The sequence below is a fragment of the Macaca fascicularis genome, chromosome 5 (assembly GCF_037993035.2).
Source record: "Macaca fascicularis isolate 582-1 chromosome 5, T2T-MFA8v1.1".
Classification (NCBI taxonomy): domain Eukaryota; kingdom Metazoa; phylum Chordata; class Mammalia; order Primates; family Cercopithecidae; genus Macaca; species Macaca fascicularis.
Window position 1 is genome coordinate 94,052,553 of NC_088379.1, and position 26,879 is coordinate 94,079,431.

General features: G+C 40.8%; 3 protein-coding genes, 1 long non-coding RNA gene and 2 pseudogenes across 4 annotated transcripts in view; 2 read left to right on the forward strand and 4 right to left on the reverse strand.

Annotated features, from left to right (window-relative positions):
* HERC5 (HECT and RLD domain containing E3 ubiquitin protein ligase 5) overlaps positions 1 to 3,611 on the forward strand; it is a 50,487-nt gene extending 46,876 nt beyond the window's left edge. Inside the window, exons 21-23 of the mRNA XM_005555394.5 lie at positions 1,695 to 1,878; positions 1,963 to 2,065; positions 3,136 to 3,611. Coding sequence (XP_005555451.1) covers positions 1,695 to 1,878; positions 1,963 to 2,065; positions 3,136 to 3,341 — 493 coding nt within the window. The 3' untranslated portion in view covers positions 3,342 to 3,611. The remainder of the gene's footprint in view (positions 1 to 1,694; positions 1,879 to 1,962; positions 2,066 to 3,135) is intronic.
* Positions 3,612 to 6,013: 2,402 nt separating this feature from the next.
* On the reverse strand, positions 6,014 to 7,979 carry LOC141410320 (nuclear receptor coactivator 4 pseudogene; annotated as a pseudogene).
* A 946-nt stretch (positions 7,980 to 8,925) lies between these two features.
* On the reverse strand, positions 8,926 to 16,546 carry LOC102142750 (uncharacterized). Its single transcript, XR_012434957.1, has 2 exons — positions 16,426 to 16,546; positions 8,926 to 9,514 (listed from the first exon to the last, which is right to left on the reverse strand). It is a non-coding gene; the product is annotated as an uncharacterized lncRNA (long non-coding RNA).
* A 1,961-nt stretch (positions 16,547 to 18,507) lies between these two features.
* On the reverse strand, positions 18,508 to 19,514 carry PIGY (phosphatidylinositol glycan anchor biosynthesis class Y). Its single transcript, XM_045393361.3, has one exon. It carries the CDS (start codon positions 19,310 to 19,312, stop codon positions 19,097 to 19,099), a length of 216 nt encoding a protein of 71 aa, XP_045249296.1. The 5' UTR covers positions 19,313 to 19,514; the 3' UTR covers positions 18,508 to 19,096.
* Positions 18,508 to 21,310, reverse strand: PYURF (PIGY upstream open reading frame). Its single transcript, XM_015450642.4, has 2 exons — positions 21,021 to 21,310; positions 18,508 to 19,549 (listed from the first exon to the last, which is right to left on the reverse strand). Exons 1-2 carry the CDS (start codon positions 21,221 to 21,223, stop codon positions 19,408 to 19,410), a joined length of 345 nt encoding a protein of 114 aa, XP_015306128.3. The 5' UTR covers positions 21,224 to 21,310; the 3' UTR covers positions 18,508 to 19,407.
* On the forward strand, positions 21,222 to 25,739 carry LOC135970754 (leukocyte surface antigen CD53 pseudogene; annotated as a pseudogene).
* Positions 25,740 to 26,879: the final 1,140 nt, after the last annotated feature.

Consider the following 26,879-nt stretch of genomic DNA (forward strand, 5'->3'; position numbering starts at 1 on the left):
CAGGGAGCGAGCCTGTGCTGTGCAGATTTGGAGGCAAAAGGGGAAAAAGGAGGAGGAGTGGTACTTGAAACCTGTCAGTAAGCAAACATAAAAAATGGAGGCAGACTTTCATCAGTAGGTTACGACAGTTCTAATTGTTCTATGTCCACTCTAATAGTATTACTAGTCTTTTTAAAATTAGCCATTCTGGTGGGTATATAGTAGTATTTCATTGTGGTTTTAATTTGCATTTCTCTGATTACTAATGCTAAGCACTTTATATGCTTATTGGCTATTTGGATATCCTCTTTTCAGAAATAATTATTCCTCATCTTTAGTCTATTTTTCTGTTGCTTTTTATTTTCTTGTCAGTTTATGAGAGTTCTAGATCTAAGTCTTTTGTTGGTTATATGTACTGCAAATATCTTCTTACATACTGTGGCTTGTGTTTTCAGTTTTTAAATGTGTCTTTTGATTAGCCAAACTTTGTAATTGTAATATAGTCCACTTTATCAATATTTTCCTTAATGCTTAGGGTTTTTCTGTTTTCTATTTTATGACTACTTCCCTATCCTAGGGCTATGAATATATTCCCCTGTATTTTCTTCTAGAAGCTTATCATTTTATTTCTCACATTTAGATCTGTGATCCACTTTAATTGATTTTTTAGTAAGATACAATGTATGGATCAGGTTTTATTTTTTCAATTTTTGAAACTCTGATTGTACTGAACCTGTAGATCAATTTTGGGGAAAAACTGACATCTTAAAATAAAGAGTCTTTAATCCATGAATATAGAATCTCCATTTGTTTAGCTCGTCTTTAGTCACTCTTGAAAAAATGTTATGTAGTTTTCTATGTAGAGATCTTGTTGCAGTATTCTAAATAGGTTTCTTGGATCATTTATTGTATTTGAATCTTCTCTGTCCTTAAAAATTTTTTGTCTGCTTTTCTGTTAGCAGGAGAGGTATATTAGCATCTATACTATACATGTAGATATGACTGTTTCTTTAAGTTTTAAGTTATTACTAAGCACATAACAAATTTTTGAATTGTTTTACCTTCCTGGTATATGACCTGGTTGTCGTTAGTAAATGTACTTTTCTATCCTAGTCATGTTTTTCTGATTTTAGTATAGCTACACCAGATTCATTTTGGTTGGTGTTTGCATAGAATATTTTTTTCCCTTCTTTGACTTCAATCTGTGTTTTCACATTTAAGTTATATATGTTATAAGCAGCCTATGATGGAGTTGTTATAAAAATTACATTAGGGCCAGCTAACGTCTGTAATCCCAGCACTTTGGGAGGCCGAAGCAGGCAAATCACAAGGTCAAGAGTTCGAGAGCAGCCTGGCCAAATGGTGAAACCTCATCTTTACTAAAAATACAAAAAAATTAGCTGGGCGTGGTGGTGGGCACATGTAATCCCAGCTATTTCGGAGGCTGAGGCAGGAGAATCTCTTGAACCCAGGAGGTGGAGATTGCAATGAGCTGAGATCACGCCACTCCACTCCAGCCCGGGTGACAGTGCGAGACTCCATCTCAAAAAAAAAAAAAAAAAATTACATTAGATAATCTCTAGTAACTATGACAGTCCATGGCACAAGGTGAGTACTCAAAAACTGTTAGGTATTCTAGCTTTTATTTTTAGCCCCTCACCATTTCGTTCAGGATATTGCAGTAAGTGTTGAAATAACTTTTTGTTTTATTAAAGGAGAGACTATGTTTCTAAGTATATCGATTACATTTTCAATGACTCTGTGAAGGCGGTTTATGAAGAATTTCGGAGAGGATTTTACAAAATGTGTGACGAAGACATTATCAAATTATTCCACCCCGAAGAACTGAAGGATGTGATTGTTGGACATACAGATTATGATTGGAAAACATTTGAAAAGGTACATCATAAAGTCTAAGTTGATTAAATTCAATTTTCCTTCTTATTTCCTCAATAACTTTTTTTTTTTTTGTATTTTCTCTAGAATGCACGTTATGAACCAGGATATAACAGTTCACATCCCACCATAGTGATGTTTTGGAAGGCTTTCCACAAACTGACGCTGGAAGAAAAGAAAAAATTCCTTGGTAAGTATTATATCAAGGAATAGGTCTGTAATCATATGTCTTTTTAATGGGCTAAAAATTTCCTTTATGATAGGTACAATTTGCAGCAAATCATAGTGTCAGAGCTATGCCTAGTCTAGTTGAACATCCTCTGTGTCCCAACATCAAAAAACAAATGTTAATTATATAAGCGATCTTTTCCCCTGTGATTTCATCCCTTTTTATTGCTTTTAAAGTTTTTGTTTCTTCATCCAAGCTAAATATCAAGCCTTCTTTCTGTACCCCTGTCATCATTCACTTATTCAGCCTTTATGGGATTAACTAAGATATTTTATTTGGCTAATTTTTACTGTTCCTATATTATTAATACTATATTTGCTCTTACTGTACACAGCTATTTTATTTGTATCTTTAGGCTTAATGACTTTCTCATTTTCTGTTTCCTTACTTTTGAGAAACATTTATCTTCTGTTTTTATTTTTGTGGATAACATGTATGTTAGAAGATATTCAGACTTAATAGAAGCCCAACCTACCTTTCCAGTCTTAACTCTTAGAGGAAATTTTTGTTCCAACCAAATAATCCCATTGTCTGAACACTCCTGAGCTCACCTTGCACCTTCCCACCTCCAGGCCTTTCTCTGAAGTTCCTTCTCCTGCCTTGAACCTCACCTACCTCCTTGTTGCTTTTCTAAACCTTTCCATCCTTAAAGATCTGGCATAATTCTGAACTCTTGGAAATTCCCTCAGTCATCCCAGCCTGGCTCTCTCTCCTTATTCTCAAGCACAGCATTGACTCGGGAGGCACTTAACTCCATGACACCTCCTTGGGCTGTCTTATACCTTACAGCTTTTCTCTTGCTATTATGTGTCTTTTTCTTCACAAGAATCTAATATTCCCAGTCAGACTTTAAGCTGCTTGAGGACAGTGACTATGTGTCAGACATTGTTCTAATACAATCCCCAATGCACTGTCAAATGTAGGACACTGCACATGGGCTCACAATAAAGTTTTGTGAATAATTTTTTTCTCTGTAAAGAGATTCTGGTCTCCATGTAAAACAGATTGCCTCGTTTTATTCTTCTTTTTAGTATTTCTTACAGGAACTGACAGACTACAAACGAAAGATTTAAAGAATATGAAAATAACATTTTGCTGTCCTGAAAGTTGGAATGAAAGAGACCCTATGAGAGCACTGACATGTTTCAGTGTCCTCTTCCTCCCTAAATATTCTACAATGGAAACAGTGGAAGAAGCGCTTCAAGTAGCCATCAACAACAACAGAGGATTTGGCTGACCAGCAAGCTTGTCCAACAGCCTTATTTTGTTGTTGTTGTTGTTGTTGTTTCTCTACTTTGTTTTAGGCTTTTAGCAGCCTGAAGCCATAGTTTTTCGTTTCTGTCTCTAATGAGAAGTGGGAAAGAGGGATGAAGAAGAGGCTTTACTGGCCTAACCAGAAACAGAAACTAAGAACCCGTGACTGTATTCTCTCCCTTGGAAACCCCTATGTCTACATCATATTCCCCTCTTTGGGAAAATATTTTTCAAAAATAAAATAACTGAAAAATTATAAGTCTTATTCACTAGTCAATGTGTTTACTAGCTCTTTTGGAATTGCTATCATTGCATGTAAGATATATCAACTATAATATAGATTAAGCTGTGTCTCTCACACAATGTTTGCATGACTTGGCCTGAAGGGAGACTCTTTAGCTTAGAAGTTTTTTTAAAACTTGGAATTATCTACCCAATATCTGTTCTCCCCTTCTTTCAGTACAGATTCCCTATATGGTAGAAGTGGCATTGTTCTGAGTCTTTTAAAATCATGCATTTCCCAGCCTCTCTTCCAAGGTAGGGACAGGTGGCAGTGGTGACAGTCATTGGGAGAAGCTTCTGAGGAAGCTTTTTTATTTAAATGGCTGTTATGCTTTTAACAGAGTTAGGTACAAAATGCATCCAAGCAAAAGAATTTTATACATACTCATTAACATAGTGATAAATGTAAATTACACTTTGATAATGTAAAATAGAGTGTGTTAGGCCCCAAAAAGAAACTACAAAGTTAGCCGCAACTTAACATACTGGAAAGACTCCTTAAGTTTTGTTTTGTTTTTTTTTTTTTGAGACAGAGTTTCGCTCTTTTTGCCCAGGCTGGAGTGCTATGGTGCTATCTCGGCTCATCGCAACCTCTGCCTCCTGGGTTCAAGCAATTCTCCTACCTCAGCCTCCCAAGTAGCTGGGATTACAGGCATGTGCCCCCATGCCCAGCTAATTTTGTATTTTTAGTAGAGACGGGGTTTCTCCATGTTGGTCAGGCTGGGCTTGAACGCCCCACCTCAGGTGATCCGCCACCTCAGCCTCCCAAAGTGCTGGGATTACAGGCATGAGCCACCGTGCCCAGCCGTCCTTAAGTTGTTCTTACCCATCATCTTTATTATTATTATAGTTCTAAATGATACCTGGGTGGGGCTTAAGGAATAATACAAAGCTCTTTTTCAGCTGTGGTTCAAAGAACTTTAGTGAAACTATATGACAGTGACATTGTGAGACCATGACATTTTCCCAAAAGTACTTCCAATAACATAGGCAGTTGAGAAACTTCATAGTTTCAAAGTCAGGAAAGTGGTGAAGATGTCTTAAGAGAATTTTAAAACATAAAACCTAGTTCTCTCTTGCAGACTTTTTAAAGCATGGACGTGAGTTTAAAGATACTGAGAAAACATCAGTAGTTTTCATAAAGCTTCAATGAACATCCCAAGGTACAAGTATTGTAAGCAGCCTGTTTACTAAAATGTCACTGCATTGTACTTTTGGAGGTACAGGTATGCTGTGCTTACAGTGAGAGGACAACTTTATCCCTAGTTAAAAGTACCAGGGGTCAAGCTCAGCTTCCATTTACAGAGGATACACCAATAATCCCTAGGATAGTGAGTGGTTCAAGTACTACACTACGTTTCCAACGTGTCTTACCTATTTGCTCTTAGTTGGCACTGGGGCTTTTTAAAACCCTACATAGATTTATAGAGTATTTTGAAAAGAGTCTAAAACTACCTTGAAAAATGGTCTTAATACAGAGCCCTTCCAAAAGAGCTCACTGGATACTCTAATAACATTTAGAGCAGGGATGTCCAATCTTTTGGCTTCCCTGGGCCACATAGGAAGAAGAATTATCTTGGGCCACACATAAAATACACTAATAATAATTGATGAGCTAAAAAAAATTGCAAAAAAAAAAACTCATAATGTTTTAAGAAAATTTACAAATTTGTGTTGGGCTGCATTCAAAGACATGCTGGGGCCTGTGGGCCATGAGTTGGACAAGCTTGATTTAGAAAAAAGGAATAAAGAAAAAAATTGCAGTAACTCAGTTTCTTTCAAGTGAAGAAGAAAAATAATGTAAAACTAACGTAGGCTAAAATGTTTGGTAATTAATGTCAAAAATTACCAGGATTATTAGTACATGTTTTGGTACTACTGGCAGGATTAATTTTTTGTGCAAAATATATATTAATCAAACAGAAAAATTATTTCAGCCTCTAATAAAAGAAAACACAGCAAGAGAAGCAGCTAAGGGGCAATTAAAAGGGAAGTTTGCTAGCTTTAGAATACACTTCAATTACAGAAATACTTCCTTTTTAAAACTATGGTGTTTTAATGTACTTTTAGTAATAACCCAATCTAAGGAGCCTGGGAGGCTTGTGAAAAACTCCACCAAGGTGCTACATTTCTAGAATGGAGTGAATTAATACTTCTGTCAAAAGGAAAGAACTGAGTCACCTCAGCCTTTTTTGTTTAAATGGTAACTCATAATCCAATGATGTATTTTGCTTCACTAGTTCAAATTTAGGCAGGAAAGGGACTAAGCTAACTGGTCAGACCCAGAAATACAATGATTTGGCAAGCCACAGTCACTCAGCTCATGGATGTGTAATAATCTGCAGAAAAGCTGCTGAACTCTTGTCTGTTCCTTTACATCTGTAGAGAAGTTTGATATAATCACTTCTCTTTCTCGACTTCTGAGTTTCATACAGGCAAAGAGATCACAAACTGTAGGGTAGCCATCATGGTCTTGGGGGAAGTCATGTTCCTCCTGTAGGGGTGGATTAAGTAATACTTCCTGGCCCTTCTTCTGAAGTAGCCACTTGTCTTCTCCAGATGATCACTGGCTGAGGGTGCCCATCTTCTTTCCTGGCAGGACCCAGTCAGCTGTATTAAAGGGACACCAGGAAGTGATTGTGGGGCTTTTAAGCTTTTGTTGGCCAGCCCCGTCCTCAGTACTAGGCACTTCCTTGGGACTTCCTTCCTTATGTGGGGGCCCAATGAGCCATTCTGACAAGGGACTGTTGTTTATGACTTGAAATCAGCAATTCTAGAAGGAGCCATTGCCTTTGATGCCTTAGCTTGTTCTTTTCTTGAAGGACAGGGTCACATATTCAGAGAATCAATGCTTCTCAGGTTCAGGTTTGGGTTCCACAGGCATCCCATTTTTTTGTCCCTTTCTTTAGAAGCCACTTACACAGAGCTTCCTTCTCAATTCTCATCATACACTCTGAAAAACTTTTGCAGGGCTCATTGACTTTGCATATGTCCTTTACTTTATATGGGTCCTGATGGTTCTGGACAAGTCAATCCTCAGAAATGATGCTGAGGATAGACAACAGTTTCTTGGCCTCCAAGTAGTCATTCAGGCACTTCACATTACCCAGGTTTTTCAAAATCTCTACACTGCTGGGCTGGTTGCCCCAACAGTTGATATAGGAGTTGGTTTTGACAAGCCAGTCATTCATATTGTAGGACTGGAACAAGAATGTAAACTTATCACTGGTTTCACAACTGCCATTCTCAGGCTTCTCCAGCTTATGGGATTCCTGGGGAATCACCAGCCAGCCAGCCAGATCCATCGCATCTTGATCAGAAAGCTCTAGATCTTCCACCTTTTCAATTAAATGAAGAAGAAACGTAGTAAAATGCTGTCACTTTGGGTAACTTGGTTTTTCAGGAACTTCTTGTTGCTGACTCTTGAGGAGCAAGTTTTGAAAGCCCTTTAGGTTGCCTGAGACATTACTGAAGAAAGTGCAGGCTCTAGAAGAAGTCTATTCTCCAAGGTCTGCTTTTTGGTGAGCCAGTCCTGGGGGGTTGTTCCTGAAGACCACTGGTATGGTTGCTTCCAAGGAGTCATTCACTTAGAGGGACATCTGTGATGCTGGATGCTGACTTCTGCTCTGGCATTAGGATATAGCCTTTCTTCTCCAGGAAAGGCCTGATATTTGATGAGTTATGGCTCCTTGGAAGAGCATGAGGCATGAAGTGCTAAGGAATTGAATTGTCTTGAGAAACCCAAATGTGGTGATAGTCATGCAGAGCAGTTGTGTCTGCTTCAAAGAGCAGGACTGTTGAATCTTCAAACTTAGGAGTCAAACTGCCCAGTCCCTCCAGGCACACAGAGACTTGATTGGCTAAATCTTTGTTTTGGGTGCACTTCAGTTAATGAATAAAACCAGCGAACTGGCCCAATAACCAGTAGAGCTGCTGGGCCTGCGGCTGAAATATCTCCTCTTTAAGCTAATAGATGAGGTCTAACTGTTCATACAGCCACCTCACAGTTTGTAAGGCATTCCAGGTGACAGCTTATACAACTGTGAACCCAAGCTTTGACTTCTCACAAGTTATCTTTAATTTGCTGTTTGGCCCAGGGAACTCCACCAATAGCAAGCTCTAAGTCCGTCCATGCATTACTATACCTCAAAAGGGGTTCTCTATTACTGGAGCAGCCACTCTGGTCATGTGAGGTATTCATTCTGCTCACTGCTCCAGCTCCCAATCCCTCTTCGTGTGATCCAAGGGGACTTTGGGGTGGACAGGGACACAGCCCCACACAAACCTCCTGAGGAGGCTTTTTAAAGGGAATCTTTCCAACTGACTGGAACCCTTTTGTTTCCTCCTTTATTCTTCACATAGAACAGTATTACCTACTATTGCTCTGACCCCATGTAAGGAGTCTTGCATCAGCCACATGAGGAACACAATTCTCCTACTCTGAAGACACAGCAACAAGGGTACCAGCTTGAACCAGAGAATAAATCTGCTGTGTCTTGATCTTGGGTTTCCCAGTCACCAGACTGTGAGATAAATTCTTGTTCTTTATAAATTACATAGTCTCAGGTATTCTGTTATAGCAGCACAAAATGGACTTACATCCTACCCATGATATGTAAAGAACTCTCAACATTCAAAAATTCAATTTTAAAATGGGCAAAGATTTGAACAGATACAAGAAGATAGATCGATGGCAAATAAGCTCAACAACATTTATCATTATGGAACTGCAAATCAAAACCCAAGTAAGGTACCACATCACCCCTATTACCATGGCTAAAATTAAATAGACATACCAAGTGTTGATAAGGATGTGGAAGAACTAGAACTCTTATACACGGTTGGTGGGAATTTAAATGGTTTGACCACTTTGGAAAACCGTTAGGTAGTTTCTTTTTTTTTTTTTTTGAGACGGAGTCTCGCTGTGTCTCCCAGGCTGGAGTGCAGTGGCGTGATCTCAGCTCACTGCAAGCTCCGCCTCCCGGGTTCACGCCATTCTCCCGCCTCAGCCTCCCAAGTAGCTGAGACTACAGGCGCCCGCCACCACGCCCGGCTAGTTTTTTGTATTTTTAGTAGAGACGGGGTTTCACCATGTTAGCCAGGATAGTCTCGATCTCCTGACCTCGTGATCCACCCGCCTCGGCCTCCCAAAGTGCTGGGATTACAGGCTTGAGCCACCGCGCCCGGCCGGTAGTTTCTTAAAAAGAAATATCTACCATATGATCCTGCTACTCTACTCTTAGGAATTTACCCAAGAGAAATAAAAGTGTATGGCCATGTAAGGATTACATACAAATGTTCATAGCAGCTTTATTTTTAATAGCCAGAAATGGAAAACAACTCAAATGTCCATCAATAGGTGAATACATAAATAATTTGTGGTCTGTCCATACTATAGAATAATATTCAGCAATAAAAAGGAATGGACTGTTGACACAACAACATGCAGGAATCTCTAAATAATTATACTGAGTGAAAGAAGCTAACGATGACTATATCCTGTATGATTCATTTATATAAAATGCCAGACATTGCAAGCTAAAGTATAGTGACAGAAAGCAGATAAGTGGTTGCCTGGGAAAGGAGATGGGGGTGGGGAGGGACAGGAGGTAAGGATTACAGAATGGCACAAGGAACCTTTGCGGGATGATGGACATGTTCATTATTTCAATGGTGAGAATGGTTTCACAGGTATATACATATCCCATAATTTGTCGAATTACACACTGTAAATGTGTGTGATTTATTGTATGCCTCTTATATCTCAATAAAACTGTTTTTAAATTCCAAAGAGAGATGATCTTTCTTATTTGCCTACCTTGAGTCTCATACCCATTCCATGGCCAGGAAAGGTTAAGATGATTGGCAGTTCCCCTAGAATTGCATCCAATGGAGAAAGAAATTGAGGAGCTATTCTAAAGAAACAGTTCTAGTACAAGCAGCAACTATTAAATTCTAATATGCCTTGGGAAATCTGTCACTGTATACTTTTTGAGTACATAAATGAACATGTATTTCCTTGTGTGTGTGTGTGTGCCAAGATGGCAAGCTGTTTGCCTGGGGACAGAATTTAGGGCAACTTTGAGTTGAAAGAATTTGCCTCAGTCCCTAAATCACAAGGATGACCTTTTAAGGAGTTACCCTGGCTAATAGTTTTGTAAGAGATGCTCACAGTACGGGAGAAACAAGAGAGGAATAATTTTTTGAAACTGGTTAAAGACAATGGTCTGTTAAGAGGGTACAAGAGTCTAAGTATGATTAATAAAATAAGATATTCAAGGCCAACTTATAAAACACGCAACCTGAAAGTATTTGAAGGATAGCTCACAATAGGTAGAAAATGAACAGTGTCTTTCATTTGCTAATACAATAAAACAAATTAATAATAAGACAAGATACAAACTCAAACAACACCAGTGAGTAAATGTTTTCCTCTGTTATGAAGTGGTATTTATATTCTCAAGCAGAGAGAAAATGGGACAGAATAAAATCTATCTTATTTAATATGTATTTTTAAATGTGTGCTAAATTGTGTTTGTTATAGAAGAAAGAGTAATAGTTGTACCTGGTGTGTGATGTCCACTGATTAGACCTAACTTGATAGAGTGGGATCTACCTCTGGAATTTCCTCTTTTTTTTTTTTTGAGATGGAATCTCACTCTGTCGCCCAGGCTGGAGCACAGTGGCATGATCTCAGCTCACTGCAACCTCTGCCTCCTGGGTTCAAGCGATTCTCCTGTCAGCCTCCTGAGTAGCTGGGACGACAGGCGACCACCACCACGCCCGGCTATTTTTTTGTAGTTTTAGTAGAGATGGGGTTTCACCGTGTTAGCCAGGATGGTCTCAATCTCCTGACCTCGTGATCCACCCGCCTTGGCCTCCCAAAGTGCTGGGATTACAGGCGTGAGCCCCCGCGCCTGGCCTGGAATTTCCTACTTGCTAGCTATCTGTAAACCCACTTCCAACACCCTTTGTTTCTTTCTCCCTCCCTGTCTCTGAGGAGAGGTGTCTTGTGCTCTATTTGTGCTCTGCATTCCTTTCCATCTCTAAGACCTCCATCATTTCTCCATGCTTTCCTATTTTTTTTTGTTTTGTTTTGTTTTGTTTTTCTTTTTTTGAGACAGAGCCTCGCTCTATTGCCCAGGCTGGAATGCAATAGTGCGATGCTGGCCCACCACAACCTCTGCCTCCCCACAACCTTTGCTTCCTGGGTTCAAGGGATTCTCATGCCTCAGCCTCCCAAGTAGCTGGAATTACAGGTATGCACACCACACCCAGCTAATTTTTATATTTTTGGTAGAGATGGGGTTTGGCCATGTTGCCCAAGCTGATCTCAACTCCTGGCCTCAGGTGATCCACCAACTTTGGCCTCCCAAAGTGCTGGGATTACAGGCGTAAGCCACTATGCCCAGCCAGCTTTCTTATGTCTTTTAATCTTCAATTGCTTCACCACAGGCTCTTCCATATCCACATTTCTGCCATTAAGATAATACATTTTAAAATTTCCCTCTTCCATTATATATCCCCCTTTCCCTTCTTCCTATGCTTTTTCCTAAAAATCTACAATTAGGAAATTCCAGCCTTAATATCTCTGTGACACTGTGATCTGCCCTCCAGTCCCCCACTTCTCCCACTCAGACTGCTCTAGTAAAAGCCACAGATGACTTTTTTTGTTGCAAATATCAACAGAAACTTGTTATTTCCATCTTAAATCATTTCTACCACATTTGAAGCCTTTGATTACTGCTCTCCTTTTCCTGGCTTATTTTCCATTTTCTTTGTATCCTTATACCCCCAACCCCTGGACTCCTGATCAAGTCTATGGCTTCAGTTATTACTGGGCCCATGGCTAAAGTGTCTCCTCTTTAAGCTGACAGATGAGGTCTGCCTGTGATACCTGGAGCTATACCTCTGACCTACAGGAATTCATATATTCCAGCACCATAGCCATTTTTCTGTGTAGTCTGTGTCACTACCTATATGCCCCTTGGCTCTTTAATCTCAACATTTGCAAGGAGAAAATTGTCATTTTTTAGTCCAAAAATGTTTTTCTATATTTCACAGCTTGGAGTGATCCCACCAATATCTTCAAGAAGAAGCCTACGGTCATCTTCCATTTCTCCCTCTTTTTTTTACCACATCCCACATTCAAGTCAAGTTCTAATAATTTTAGTTTTAACATCTCTGTAACCCCACTGCTGCCAGTGCTCAAAGTTCAAGATCATCATCTACTGGCTGGGCACAGTGGCTCACACCTGTAATCCCAGCACTTTGGGACATCGAGGCGGGTGGGTCACCTGAGGTCAGGAGTTCGAGACCAGCGTGGCCAACAATGGTGAAACCCTGTCTCTACCAAAAATACAATAATTAGCTGGGTATGGTGGTGGGTGCCTGTAATCCCAGCTACTCGGGGAGCTGAGGCAGGAGAATTGCTTGAACTCGAGAGGCGGAGTTTGCAGTGAGCCGAGATTGTGCCATTGCACTCCAGCCTGGGCGACAGAACAAGACTCAGTCTCAAAAAAAAAAAAAAAATCATCTCTTGTCCCATCACTTCATTAGCCTCTCAATTGGTCTCCCTGTATCTAGACCAACACTGTCCAGCAGAGCTTGCTGTGAAGCTGGAAATCTATATCTGCACTGTCCAATAAATTGGACTCCTCTGTACATAAGGCTTAGTCTTTGAAGAATTTTGAAAAGTAAACACATTCATTGGCAGCAGTGGGAAAAACAGTCTAGAACTGTGCTGTGCTGTATTGGCTCTTTAATAAAAATTCAATACATTTAAAAGGTTCTCAGTCACAGTCACATTTCTAGTACTCAATATCTACATGTGACAAGTGGTTACTGTACTGTAAGTATGAACACTTGCCACAGCAGGGATCTGTAACACACAAACCCTCTGGAATGCTGCACGTGCTTTTTTTTCTTTTTCCTTTTTCATGGGAAAAATAACGATAGTGTTTATCAGCTGCACAAATCCAAATAATTTAAAAGTCAGGTAATAAATTCCGATTTCACTGACACTATTATTACAGCTCCCAAATCCTTCTTGATGTGCCCAGTGTACAGCTCCAGCCTCATCTCCCACTGTTTGGGAGATTTTGTTACTGTGTAAACATCACAGAGTACACTTACACGCTGTGTTTGTAAGTACACTCTGTGATGTTTGCATGATGTTACAAACCTGTACAGCATGTGTACTGTACTGAACAATGTAGGCAATTGTAACACAATGGTCGATATTTGTATATCTAAAAATAGAAAAGGTACAGTAAAAATATGATATAAAAGATTTTTAAAAATGGTACTTAGCATGAATGGAGCTTGCAGGACTGAAAGTTGCTCTGAGTGAGTCAGTGAGTGAGTGGTGAGTGAATGTGAAGGCCTAGGACATTATACCACTGTAGACTTTATAAACACTGTACACTTAGGCTACACTACATTTATTTAAAAAATAAAGCAATTGCTTTACAACATTATGGCAGCTATGATGCTACTAGGTGACAGGAATTTTTAGCTCCTCATATAATCTTATGGGTTGTATATGTGGTCTGTTGTTAATGGAAACATCATTAAGCAGCCCATGATTCTATTTCAGTTTCCTGAATGGGCCAGTCTCTTCTCTGTGTTTTCACACATGCTTTTTCTTTTGCCTGGAACCCTCTTCCCATTGCACCACTCTCTCTCCCTCTTCCTCACCTCCTCTCTTCAATTCTGCCTCCTCCTCTGTCTTGGTTATTCCTATTCATTTTTCAGGATTCACTTCGGCTCTCATGGCATTCTGCTGGATGCTACCTAGCTCTGCATTTCACCAGTGCAGTTCTCTTTCTGCTTCCTTCTGAGGGCTCAGTGGCCATTGGTCCCATGAGTTAACCAAAAGTGCCATCTAGTGGCAAATGCAGAAGACAACAATCGCCTCCAAATGGAGCATTTCACTAAGAGGGACAAAACTTGGAATAGGGGACAGGCTTTCTCTACCACTACACACAGTAGGGAGAATCTACTGTGGCTCTTGGCTCTCCTAGATAGTCTCACATTCTCTACCTAATTTAAAACTCTCCCTTGGTCTGGAAGTAGGTATCGTAATTTTCATCTTACAGATGCAGTCTCAAGTTCAGAGGGGCCTCCTTAAAATTCCCTGCTTTGGGCCGGGCATGGTGGCTCACGCCTGTAATCCCAGCACTTTGGGAGGCCGAGGCGGGCGGATCACAAGGTCAGGAGATCTAGACCATCCTGCCTAATCGGTGAAATCCCATCTCTACAAAAAATACCCGCGTGGTGGCGGGGGCCTGTAGTCCCAGCTACTTGGGAGGCTGAGACAGGAGAATGGCGTGAACCCGGGAGCAAGCCTATGTCTCAAAAACAAAACAAAACAAAACAAAACCAATCCCCTCTGCAGGATTGGCAGCAAATAAAGGAGGAGAGTAGGTCACACAATAGGCCAGGTTTTGCTCCCTCAGGATGGGAATTTCTCATTTAGAGCTGGTGGGAAGGATCTCATTAACAGGTGGTTAAAGATGATTTGTCAGGGATGCAGTTGAGGACACTTACAAAGAGAATCTTGTTAAGAGTCTTTAAGGAAGCAATAGGTCCCCTGGCATTGTGAAGTCAGCGAGTTATTGAGGAGGAGGAGTGGGGAAGAGTTTCACTAATGTAGGAATAAGACAGTGTTCCTCATGGTGAGTTTACAGTGCAATAGATGGAAGTGGTGGGGTCAAAGCCCTGGCATGCAGCATGAGCTACGTAATGGTCAGCTTGTGTCCCTATGAACAGATATGAAGCCAGGATGATCTGCTAGTGAGAAGCTTGGGAAGGAACACTAGAAACCTGTTGAATTCCCAATACAGGGTGTCATATTTCATAGGGTCACTAGAAGTAGCACAATGGGTGGACAAAATTTAGAAGGCATAAGACCTGCATTCACTTTTGGCCATGCCTCTAACCAGCATCTGACCTCCAGCAAGTGACCTGGAACCACTGAGCCTTAGGCTGGACACTGAGATACTGCTTTTTAAATTTTCCTCTAACAACTTTATTGAGATAGAATTCACACAGCATGTAACTCAACCATATATAGTATATAACTCAATGGTTTTTAGTATCTTCACAGAATTGTGCAAGCATCACCACAGTCAATTTTTCTGTTTGGGTTTTGTTGTTTTTTTTTTTTTTTTTTTGAGACAAGGTCTTGCTGGGTTGCCCAGGCTGGAGTGCAGTGGCATGATCATGGCTCACCGCATCCTTGACCTCCTGGGCTGGATCCTCCCACCTCAGCCTCCTGAGTAGCTGGGACCACAGGCACACACCACCATGCCCAGCTAATTTTTTTTATTTATTTTTAATTTTTATAGAGACAGGGTCTCCCTATGTTGCCCAGGATGGTCTCGAACTCCTGGGCTCAAGCGGTCCTCCCACCTTGGCCTCCCAAAGTGCCACCATAGTCCATTTTATAATATTTTTATCACCCCAAAGAGAAACCTTGTATCCTTTAGCAAAAACTGCACAATCTCCCCCTTCTTCCCCAGTTCTATGCAGCTACTAATCTACTGTTTGTCTCTAGAGATTGACTATTATGGACATTTCAAATAAATGAAATTAGACTATGTGACCTTTCGTAACTGGCTTCTACGACTTAGCATAATGTTTGCAAGGTTCATCCATAGTCTAGCATGTATCACTACTTTATTACTTTATATTGCCAAATATTATTTCATTATATTCATATTACATTTTATCTATCCATTCATCAGTTTATGGACGTTTGGGTTGTTTCTGCTTTTTGGCTATTCTAAATGATGCTGCTATGAACATTTGCATACAAACTATCATGAGTACTTAAGTTCTCACTTCTCTTGAGTATATACCTGGGAGTGAAATTGCTGGGTCATGTGGCAACTCTACATTTGACCTTTTGTGGTCTTGCTGTTTTCCAAAGAAGCTGCAACATTTTAAATTCTCACCAGCAGTGTATGAAGGCTTAAGAGGTCTTTTAAAACTGCTGATCTGTTCATAAGAATGTCAATAAGAGGCTGGGCATGGTGGCTCACTCCTGTAATCCCAGCACTTTGGGAGGCAGACGAGGGTGGATCACTTGAGGACGGGAGTTCAGAACCAGCCTGGCCAACATGGTGAAACCTCGTCTCTACTAAAAATACAAAAATTAGCCAGGTGTGGTGGTTGCACCCCTGTAATCCCAGCTACTGGGTAGGCTGAGGCAGGAGAATCACTTGAACCCAGGAGGCGGAGGTTGCAGTGAGCAGACATCGTGCCACTGCACTCCAGCCTGGGTGAGAGAGAGACTCCATCTCAAACAATGACAACAACAACAAAAAAGTGTCGGTAAGATATAGAAGCATTATTTGACCTAGCCACGTATCAAGTGCGCAATTCCTTTCTCCCTCTTGCTGTGCCACTGTTACGTAATCACATCTGTATGTTACAAACTCAACACTTAGTTATAATTACTTTATATAATCTAATGTCTCTTAAACTGAGAAAAGGAGAGCAAGTATATATTTATAGCATTCATTACATTAATATTATTTACCTCTTGTGGTTCTCTTCGTGTATTTCTATGAATTCAAGTTACTATCTGGTATCATTTTCATACTGCAAATACAGCTTTGCTTACCTCCATTTCCTTTGTGATGTTAATACTAAATATGTTATCTATGTTACAGGCTCCCAAATGCATCTTGCGTATACATGGTTTTTTTCTGCAATTGCCCTATAAATAAGAATGACGAAATACGCATTTATACTGTCTTTTATAATTACATAATTACCTTTACTATGCTGATGGCCCGTGCCTCCTGGGAGGTACCATAACCCTCAACTAGGAGCTGGGGGAAGAGCAAGCCCTGTGTTCTTGACTGCACCCTCCTGGAGTGGCCATTGCCGAGCTGAAAGGGAGCAAAAAAGACATGGTTGCTAGGTCAGATGACAAAAACTTGCTGTTCTTATTAAGTTTCAGTAGGTTTCCTTGAATGTTTCTTTATTTAATGAGCTGTATGCCCTTAGGACAATTTCCAGATTGTTTAAATGGTTGTTTTGTTTATAATTTTCACTAGTTAGGCTTGTTTCACTGGCGAATGGGTCCACGAAGTTCCTCACATGGTCTCTAGAAGTATCACTTAGTTCTTTACAAAGTACCCTCACATATAAAATTTTATTTGATCCTCACCATTTTATGAAACAAGGGTAAGGACTTTTTAGCCCTAAAAATGAGGCCCAGAATGCTAAGTAACTTGGCTGAAGTTATAAGGCTTCTCAGAGCCATGTGTTCATTCGGGAGGCACTTACTGCCTGCTCTGTGCTAAACATTAGATTTAAAATGTTCAGCATTTACTGTATAGACAGGAGACAAAAACCACACAATTGCAGCACAAGGTTAAGTGCTAGAATAAAGTGTACGGTGCCTTAAGCAATAAGGAGGACACTGGCTGGGTGTAGTGGCTCACTCCTGTAATCCCAGCACTTTGGGAGACTGAGGCGTGTAGATCGCTTGAGCCCAGGAGTTGAGACCAGCCTGGACAACATGGTGAAACCCCATGTCTACAAAAAAATACAAAAAAAAATTAGCCGGGTATGGTGGCAGGTGACTGTAGTCCCAGCTAATTGGGAGGCTGAGGTGGGAGAATCACTTGACTCAGGAGGTAGAGGCTGCAGTGAGCCATGATCATACCATGCCACTGCACTCCAGCCTGGGCAAAAGAGTGAGATCCTGTCTCAAAAAAAAAAAAAAAAAAAAAAGCAGGGGGATGGTCACCTAGTCCAGTCTTGAATAAAAATTAGAAACTAAGCATTTTGATTCTTGTTCTTGTAAATAGAAAGGACCAAATAATACAAAATAAAGTGGCACATGGCATGGTAGTTAAGACTGAAGCCGGATGGCTAGATGGTTTACATTTCAATCCAATTATTAGCTATGTTACCTTGGGTAAGTCACTTAATCTCTCTGTGCTTGTTTCCTTATCTGTAAAATGGTGCTAATATTACCTACTCCTTAGGGTTATAAGATTGAAGACACAGCACTATGTTTATAATTGTACCTGGTGTATGTTTATACTATAACAACTGATAGCTAAATAAATTATATTAGTGAGAGGATGGTGTTAAATACTAAACTCCCCAAGGGCATGCGTGTCAGTGTTTCCTAAAATGGTCAAACACTCAACTTCCCCAAAAGCTGAAATTGCAATTGACTTCTTGAGATAGAGTACGTACTTTTCAGAATTGTTTCCTTTTCCCTGACTTAAGGTTAAGTGTGAGATTTAGGGTTAACTGAAAAGAACAACTCTTCAAGAAATACCTGGGAACTTGTAGTCTTCCAGGTTATCTGTATGTTGCCATAGGGTAATTTTAACATGTCATTTATACTACAGTATACCCTGAATTAATTCAAAAGAAAACACATCTAACATGTCTTAATTTTTTGATGCAGAAGAATCACTGTTTCAGGTTTCTGTTAACATAAGATTCCAATAAAAATAAAGTTTGTATTCGGTTCTTTGGTTTCTCTGGGTTAACTACTGAAACACACTATACTTCAGAAGTATTATACTATGCTCGATTAGTCTTACTGAAAGTTCTGGAAAATCAGAGGCTATTAATGTGTCGATGCTCATGCCCTTAGTGGTGTTATTCAGCGTCCTGGGAAAATAAACTGAAATGTGGCTCAAAATATGGCTCTAAGCTCAACAGGGCACAATCCACTACTTGCAAGTCTTCCCACCCCCTACTTTCCTAGGAAATGATTCTATTTTAGGTATTAAGTACCTCTCTCAACACAGCTATATTTAGTGCAGTTTTACAACTTCCCTTAGTATCAATAACACTTCTGTGACCAAACAAATAAACAAAACAAATGATTACAAACTGGTTTATTTTTTATGGGAAAGTGTCAACATCTTTATTGCTAATATAAGCATTTAATGTCAAAGAAATGAAGGTAATTTTACAAACTCAATTTTTGTAAGTACATGAAATTTCTATTTCATTATATGGTTTTGTATCACATTCATTCAAATGCATTTCTCTCCCTTACAGGGACTATTCCAACATCACTCCTTTGGAATTATTTCAGTCATCCCTAACATGTGACTTTACCAAAGACCTTGAAGCTAAACAAACAAGCAAAACAAAATTTCAATGACTTTTAGATGAATGGAATAAGAAATAGTCATCACATGTCAATTAGGGATGTTTATCTCCAACAAGACACTGTCAAAATGTTTCTTCTGATACAGCAGTTATAAGTCAGAGCCTTCAAAAAACAAGGGCAGAACAAGAGCACAATAAAAGAAGCACCTGCAACTTAAGCCTCCCACAGTCCTAAGCCTGATATGCGCAAAGCAAAGCCTCTTTCCCACAAACTCAATTCCATCCATTTGAGCTTTCAGAGATAGATGCCCAAGAACTACCATTAATGTATACAGCATATTGACTCTAGTTGCATCAATTATGCCTGAAGAGTTTAATACCCATCCAAGTCCAAAGGTGGAAGAATACATACACTGGTATGGTAATAGGCAAGAGCAGGCTGTAAAAGCAAAGGCTGGCTGTGCTAGTGCAGCCCTGTGGGAAGTTTTCTTCCACAGAGGCTGAGTAGAACAGTCCTGTTAAAGAAACCAGTGGAATAAGAACAGTCAATGTAGGAAGAGACAGAAACATTCTTCTCTTCCACTTATTACCTGCCACTGTGTTTTAAAAGGTATATGGTACTAAGAAAAGTTGGCTGTTGCGTTTTATGTTTTTTTAATTATGAACTAGCGCTGCTCCACTTCTTCCTGCTTCTTACTTTGATGCGTCATCCTAGCTGCCTGTGGTATCATATTAGGAATCCCATCAATGATTGGATAAGCTATTCCCAACTCTTCATTAATCAATTCATTTGTTGATGCTTCATATCTGGGGTGGAAAAAAAAAAGAACAAAATGAGTTGTGGAAAAATAAAATAATTGAAGAGCCTGATTTTCAACAAATACCATCATTTATCCAATTCTTGGTATGGAGTTAATCCCAGAATAGTCTTCTTTCATTAAAAGCAACGATAGCCAATTCAACCTTTTATCTTAGAAAAATTCTCTTAGAATCTATAATTATTCCCATTTTAGTCAGTTTCTCTCATATTCTCTTTTTCACCTTATTCACAAGTTATTCTTTAATTTTTTTTTCATACTAGTCAGAAAAGATCCCCCTCTCTTATCCAAATATTCCTTCATTACTTTGGTCAACCCCCAAATCATCTCTGTTAATTTACTACTGGAATAAACACTAGAGAAAAATCAACTTCTTCGTTTTAGAATAAATGCTAAGCAGAAAAACTTAACTAATCCATTAGAAGGAAATCACTGGAAAAGGTGAGAGGGCAGAAATGAGGAAACTTTGGAAAGCAGTAAGTCTGCCGTGAGCTAGTTATAAACGCAAATCAAATAATTTCAAGGTTTGAGAAAACTGAATATGTTTATTATGGGAAAAAAGAAATATGAAAAATTGCTAGCAATCTACCACTCAAAGATAACCACTGACAACGTTTTGGTGTTTCGTTTATGCGATTTGTAATACTAGCGTTAGTGTTGTCAATATTCCATTTTTGGGAGCTTGGAAACTGTAGAGCTGTCTTCCCAAAAACTAGGTTAAAGAGGCTTCTAAGAAATCTGCTAGGCCACAACTAAGAGCCACCAGGCAGCATACACAGCTGAATTGCTTAAGATTGTCAGGCACCAGTTGTACAAGACACTTTCACAAGAATCTGGAGGGTAAAATACTTTTCATTATCTTGGCTTAAAAACCGGATGGCTTTGGACTTGTCCTGAATCGCAGTAATTCAAGAACCTGGTGGTACGTTAGAAATCATTTAGGGACCATTTAAGAACACAAATAAGCTGGGCGTGGCGGCGGCGCCTGTCTCCCGACTCCTGAGGAGGCTGAGGTGGGAGTTCTAGGCCAGTCTGGGCAACGTAGGGGGGCACCCTGTCTCTTAAAAGGAAAAAAAGAAAATACAAATGTTCAGGTCCCAACCCCCGAGCATTCCAAGTCTGCCCGTCTTGGGGGCTGCAGGGGAATCGGCATTTTTAAAACGGTCCCCGGGTGATTGCAAAGAGCAGCCGGTCGCGAAGCCTAAAACGCTTCGAGCCATTCCGGCAGGCTGGCTATGTGCTCTGGGAGATGTGGGACGCGGCTCCCCTGGCCTCCGGTCTCCCCCGTTCTGCCCGCCGCAGCGGGAGGTGCATGCACCGGCGGGGACAGAGTCCAGAATATGGCAGCGGAGAGTATTCACCGACCTACAAGTCCCCAGTGGCTGAGACAGGCCGCGGTCCACCACTCCCTTTCCGCCCACCGGGAGGCTGCGAAGGAAGGGCCAAGACCAGCGAGTCACCTGAGCGGCTTCTTGGAGAGCGGGCACACCAGGAACTCCAGCAGCGCCGGATCCAAGGCGCGGGGCGGCTCCTCCGTCTTGTTGCTCCGGTCGGCCAAAGGCCGCGAGCCCGACGCGTGCAGACACCTACAGGCGACCGCGGACCGCGCTGCGCTAGTTCCCCGCAGCGCTGAGGCGAGCCTGCCGCGTGCTCCGCTCAGCATGGTCTGGCAGCCGGAGACCAGGCCTCACTGCGCCTCCGCCAGCCGGGGCCGAGCTCCTCGCTCCGCGGTAGTACAAGCCAGCCGACCAGGCCCCGCCCCCTGGTGCTCTGGGAAACGCTGCCGGTGAGTAGGCGGGGCGGGCGCTTTGGTTCCGAGGGTGCTCCTGCTCCGACTGCTTTTCCCACGGACGTCATCTGCAGGCCGTAGGACAGCCCCAGGGCTGAGGCCTCTAGTGGGTGCCCCGCCGCCTTACCAGACTACAAACTAAATCAGTGTTTAAGTCGAGGTGTCTGGGCTTTCACCGGGGCCTGTGGCAGAGATGCTAGAAAGCCAGTGGCCAGATCTCAGAGTTGTAGGGAGTTAGGCTTGGACCTACGTGGTTACCTCCAAGTGAAGTTTCAAACACACTGTCATGTATTGTGTTGAATGTATTGCCATGGATGTATTGAAAGCATTCATTTGTTTCATGTACGTCTTTACTATACCATTAGTTTCTGTAATCTTGTTTGACTTCTTTCTGTCTCATTTAAAAAAGTGAGAACCTGGAAGGAATGGTCTAGGCCTCTGACCCTCCAAAATATATAAATTCTTCCTGCCCGAGACCCAGTCATTGTGAAGTATTTGCGTAATAAAGCACAACTAATTTACTTCTGTCAATGAGCTTGGAGGCCGCAAAGGGCCTAAATAACTGTGTAACAGGCAGATGTCTGTTAGTCAAATGGGTGATCCATTCAGTGAATTTGTATCCCAGGTTTGCTTCCGACTCTCCGACTCTCCGAGGAAGTGATGCATGTTAGATCTCTTTCTTACAGTGTAGTAGATGGGAACTTGGGCTCTGGGGCCTGACAGCTTGGTTTCCTGTCCACAGTTTAGTAGCCGGATTACTTCGGCAAGTAACTGACTTAACTGCTCATTTTACTTATCTGTATAAGATTAATAATTGTACCTACCTTGTTCTGTCAAGGTAGGGGATAAATGTGATTGTGCATTCGAAGAACATTTAGAAAAGTGCCTGGCACAAATTAGTGCTCTATTAATGTTGTCTATTTTTATTTTTATTTCATCTAGTTTTTCCATGTCCGAAGACTCAAAGTTTCTTGTTAGTCATCCATTTTTTCCCTCCGTTCTGCTGAATATCAACCTGAACTTTTTTTTGCATCTCTGGGCATTATCATTTCACACGTTGAGTTCCTGGGGCTAGAAGGAAAGAATACGAAAATATGTTTATATTTTCAAATTTCTCTCCCACTCTAATGTAAAAATAAATTGAGAAATGTTTATGCGTTCATCCTAATTTTTTGTCTATTTGTTTTTTGGGCCATCCTGTTTTTTTTTAAAAAAAGTTAATTTTTTGATGTTCTTTGTTCACTAATGCTCAGGAGATTTTCTAAGGTTAATGTAGTTTATAGGATACCAAAAAGGAAACACTTCTACTGGATAGATATTTAAGAGATAATGAAAGTCTCCGGTTGCCACACCTTCCTTCCCCCACAAAGAAATCTTTCATAGTCGGTTATTAGAGTCACTAAGGGACTAGAGAATAGGGCAGTTATCAGGACTTACCCCCCAAGTCACTAACGGACTAGAGAATAGGGCAGTTACCAGGACTTACCCTCAAGGGAAACTACTGTAAAGTTCCTATGTCACCTTCACACTATTTCCGACTAGGGCAGTAGCAGGAATTAATTTTCAGTTGAAGTCAGTTGATAATTTGGGCTCAAGGGAAGGGGTGAACTGTAGGAAAGATAAGTTTCTGCTTAAGGAGAAACAGCACTTGACTTCTGCCAGCACTGAGTGGGCCCAACCCTTGGCCCTTGTTGGGTAGGGGAAGGCACCCACGCTTAAGCCTCAGCTAGCTTGGCTGACATGCCTCAACTAGCTTGGCTGACAGATCTCTATCAACTGGGTTTTCTAACCAGTTATAAATAAATTAGTTTCAGTTTGCCTGCACATAGAGCGTTTGAGGCAATTCCGTTTACTTTATTTAGGGGAAGAATAGAGAGTAACAGCAAAGTATTGAAAACATCCTCAAATTTATAACACCAGAAATCAACAACCAATATTTAAGGAACATCTGAATGTATGACTGTCACCATGTGCGTATTAAGTTGCAACATATCAAAGCAAAATGTCCCTAAATAGCCCTTAGTAATACGATTCATTTCTGCCCGTAGTATACTAAGCTAAATGTAGATGATAGTATAGGATCATGGGACTGGAACTGGGCTTTTAAAAGTTAGTCCCTTTTCACTGTTCACATGGCTATGACCTTTCCTGTCACATAGGCCTGTGCACAATAACCTGATGGGTTCTGAGCTCAGATACAGTATACCTGTGTGACCTTGGAGAAGCTACTTAAGTTCCCCCCTCAACCTTCTCACTTGTGAAATACAATAATAATAGTATGTAACTTATGGTGTTTGAACAGACTAAATAAAACAATTCAAGTAAAACAGTACAGGGGCTAACACATCTAAAGAACGTTGTTAGCAATAAAATTATTTATTATGGTGAAACTAGTAAACATTCTGATGAAAAGGGAAAGCACAAGGTACTTCTGGGACACTCTTTTTAACTGAAATGGAATTTTTCTAATTTCCAATATGGATACTATTGAAACACAATTATTGGATTATCACACACATGAAGTTAGAAATCTCTAGGCAGAAGAGGGGCTGGACTATGTATTTTAACAAAGCCCATCAATTCCAAATTTGGGGGGATTGAAATTTATGAACCTGTAATCCAAAGAAATGAGTCAAAGTAAATTTTCCACTAGATGGCATCATTTACTATTTGAATTAACATTTACCTCTGCTTGATTTTTTCTCTCTGTGATTACAAAGATTTACTTTCGTTTTGTCAATTGTTTCTTAATTTGATGACACTTATTTTTTATTTTTATTTTATTTTCTTGAGATAGATTCTCTCTGTGTCACCCAGGATGGAGTACAGTGGTGCAGCCGTGGCTCACTGCAACCTTGACCTCCCAGGCTCAAGCAATCCTGGCACTTCAGCCTCTGGGTAGCTGGGACCACAGGTGCACGCCACCATGCCCAGCTAACTTTCGTATTTTTTATAGAGCTGGTGTTTCATGTTGCCCAGGCTGGTCTGGAACTCCTGAGCTCAAGCAATTCACCCACATTGGCCTCCCAAAGTGCTAGGATTACAGGCATGAGCCACTGTGCCCAGCCCAACACTTATTTTAAAAACAAAAATCGTAAAAGTCTTACTAATAAATTTTAATTATAATGAGTTTATTAAAATCAAGTTTACAATAGATAAATGGACAAAATATTTGAAAAGAAAAATTCACAAAAAAGAAAATACAGTTGATCAATAAACACATTAAAAAAAATTACCCTCAATAGTAAAGTTGTAATGCTAGTTTCAAACATCAAATAAGTTTTGAAATAACCCTAGACATGAATGTTACCAGCCTTGTCTTGGCCATCTGAAGGATAATCACAAATTCTCTCTGAAGGGCTGAGGACTAGTGCCTGAAAAAGGGCCAGAATATCCCAGCATGGGCAGGAGAAGCTTGAAATTGTGGAAGTATGTCCTGTTTTTCTTTTTCTTTCTCTCTTTCTCTCGTTCTTTCTTTCTTTTTTTTTTTTTTTTTTTGAGACAGGATCTTGCTCTATCTCCCAGGCTGGAGTGCAGTGGCTCCATCATAGCTCACTGCAGCTTGAACTTCTGGGCTCAAGCAATCTCCCACCTTAGCCTCCCAAGTAGCTGGGACCACAGGCATGCACAGGCACCACCACACCCAGCTAATTAAAAAAAATTTTTTTTGTAGACTCAGGGTCTCACTATGTTGCCCAGGCTGGTCTCAAGCGATCCTGCCACCTCAGGCTCCCAAAGTCCTGGGATTACAGGCGTGAGCCACTGCGCACGGCCCAACTTGCTCTTTCGGTTCTGTGGCTGCTGCACTTTTAGGGGATGTACCCACTGACCCACAACAGCTTGGGAGTGCTCTTCCATAAGCTCCCCTCCCTCACGCTGGGCAATGAGCTTGTCGTCTCATCGTGGGCTCCATTATCACAGTGGTTGCCTTCCTGGGCTGCGTAGGCTCTGTCAAGAAAAACAGGTGTCTGCTTACGTCCTTGTTCATTCTGCTGCTAATTATCCTCCTTGCTAAGGTGACTTTGGCCATCCTGCACTTTGTTTACGAACAGAAGCTGAATGTATAGGTAGGGGAGGGCCTGATGGACAGCATCTGCCATTACCACAGGGACAACAGCACCAAGGCGATGTGGGACTCCATCCAGTCATTTCTGCACTGTTGTGGCCTAAATAGCAAGAGTGATTGGTCCAGTGGGCAACAAGCATCTTGCCCTTCAGATCCAAAAGTGAAAGGTTGCTATGCAAAAGCGAGACTGTAATTTCATGACAATTTCTTGTATATCAGAATCATCACCATCTGTGTATATGTGCAATTCAGGTGGTGAGGACGTCCTTTGCACTGACCCCGAACAGCCAGATTGATAAAACCAGTCAGGCCCTGGGGGTGTGACCTGCAACTGCCCTGTGCTGGGGAGACTCGTTTCATCTTTGGAAATCCAAAACCATTTATAGCATGAAGTTCTAAATGGTCACCTGCTGGACTGCCTATCTTCCCATCCCTTCACTTTTTAGGTGCCTGTCTTATACAGCCAGAAAATAAGGTGTTGGCTAGGGACTTTCCATCTCAGGCAGCAAAACAACCTTTCACCTACTGATGGCAGCAGCCACGTCTCTCAAGGTGGTAACAGTAATACGTGGGCATTTTTTTTAGACATGAAAGGCCAAGAGAAACTGTGGAACTAATGGCTCAAGATCAAAGAGTGGGTCCAGGATATGAAGTTTTTAACCTTCCCATTGTCAAATTAGTCTCTGGCCTCTGTGTCATGCCCAGTATGCTCTGCAAAGTCAAGCAAGAGACAAGCTGAAGAGGGTTCTAGGTCCAGGCTCACGGCACCGTTGTCACAACCCTGTTTCTCTTTGACGAAAGGTGGTGGCTATAGGAATTACAGAGTGCTCTTTCTCCAAAGGGCAAGGTTTCATTTCCATTTCTTTGTTAAGGGCCTCATCAATTTATTCTGTCTTTCCACGAAAAATTATCCAGTGATTTATATCCTGACTTCAACCAGTTACTTAGCTGATAATCACGTGCACGAGACTTCTTCTGGTGTTATTTCTGTATTAGCTAACATTTTGTTAATATACTATTTTGCTCTTTGATAAATAAAAGTGATCTTAATTTTTTAAAAAATCAAAGTTTCCATTTCTCATCTATCAAAATAGTAAATATTTTTAAAATGTAATTCTTAATGTTTATGAATAAATGAATAAAGTATCAACTTATTGATTTATTGAATGCCCACTATGTGGCAGGCATGCACCATTATTCAGATTTAAAAATAAAAACTCATAATAACACAAACAATTATAATAAGTGAAAAACAAGCAGGACACAAAAATGTATGCACAAAGATTATACTTTTAAACCAAGAACTTCGGCATAGGGGCAAAAAAAAAATAACAACCAAAATGTTGGCTGAGTGCTGTTACTTACACCTGTAATCCTGCACGAGGCAGGAGGATTGCTTGAGGCCAGGAGTTCAAGACCAGACTGAGCAACTTAGCAAGACTCCATTTCTACAAAAAATAAAAA

Coding starts and splice junctions, on each gene's coding strand:
- PIGY (XM_045393361.3), bottom strand. CDS start 19,312: ATGTTTCTGTCTCTTCCTACATTGACTGTTCTTATTCCACTGGTTTCT.
- PYURF (XM_015450642.4), bottom strand. CDS start 21,223: ATGCTGAGCGGAGCACGCGGCAGGCTCGCCTCAGCGCTGCGGGGAACT. Junction 19,550..21,020: donor CTCTCCAAGAAGCCGCTCAG/GTGACTCGCTGG, acceptor TTTCCACCCCAG/ATATGAAGCATCAACAAATG.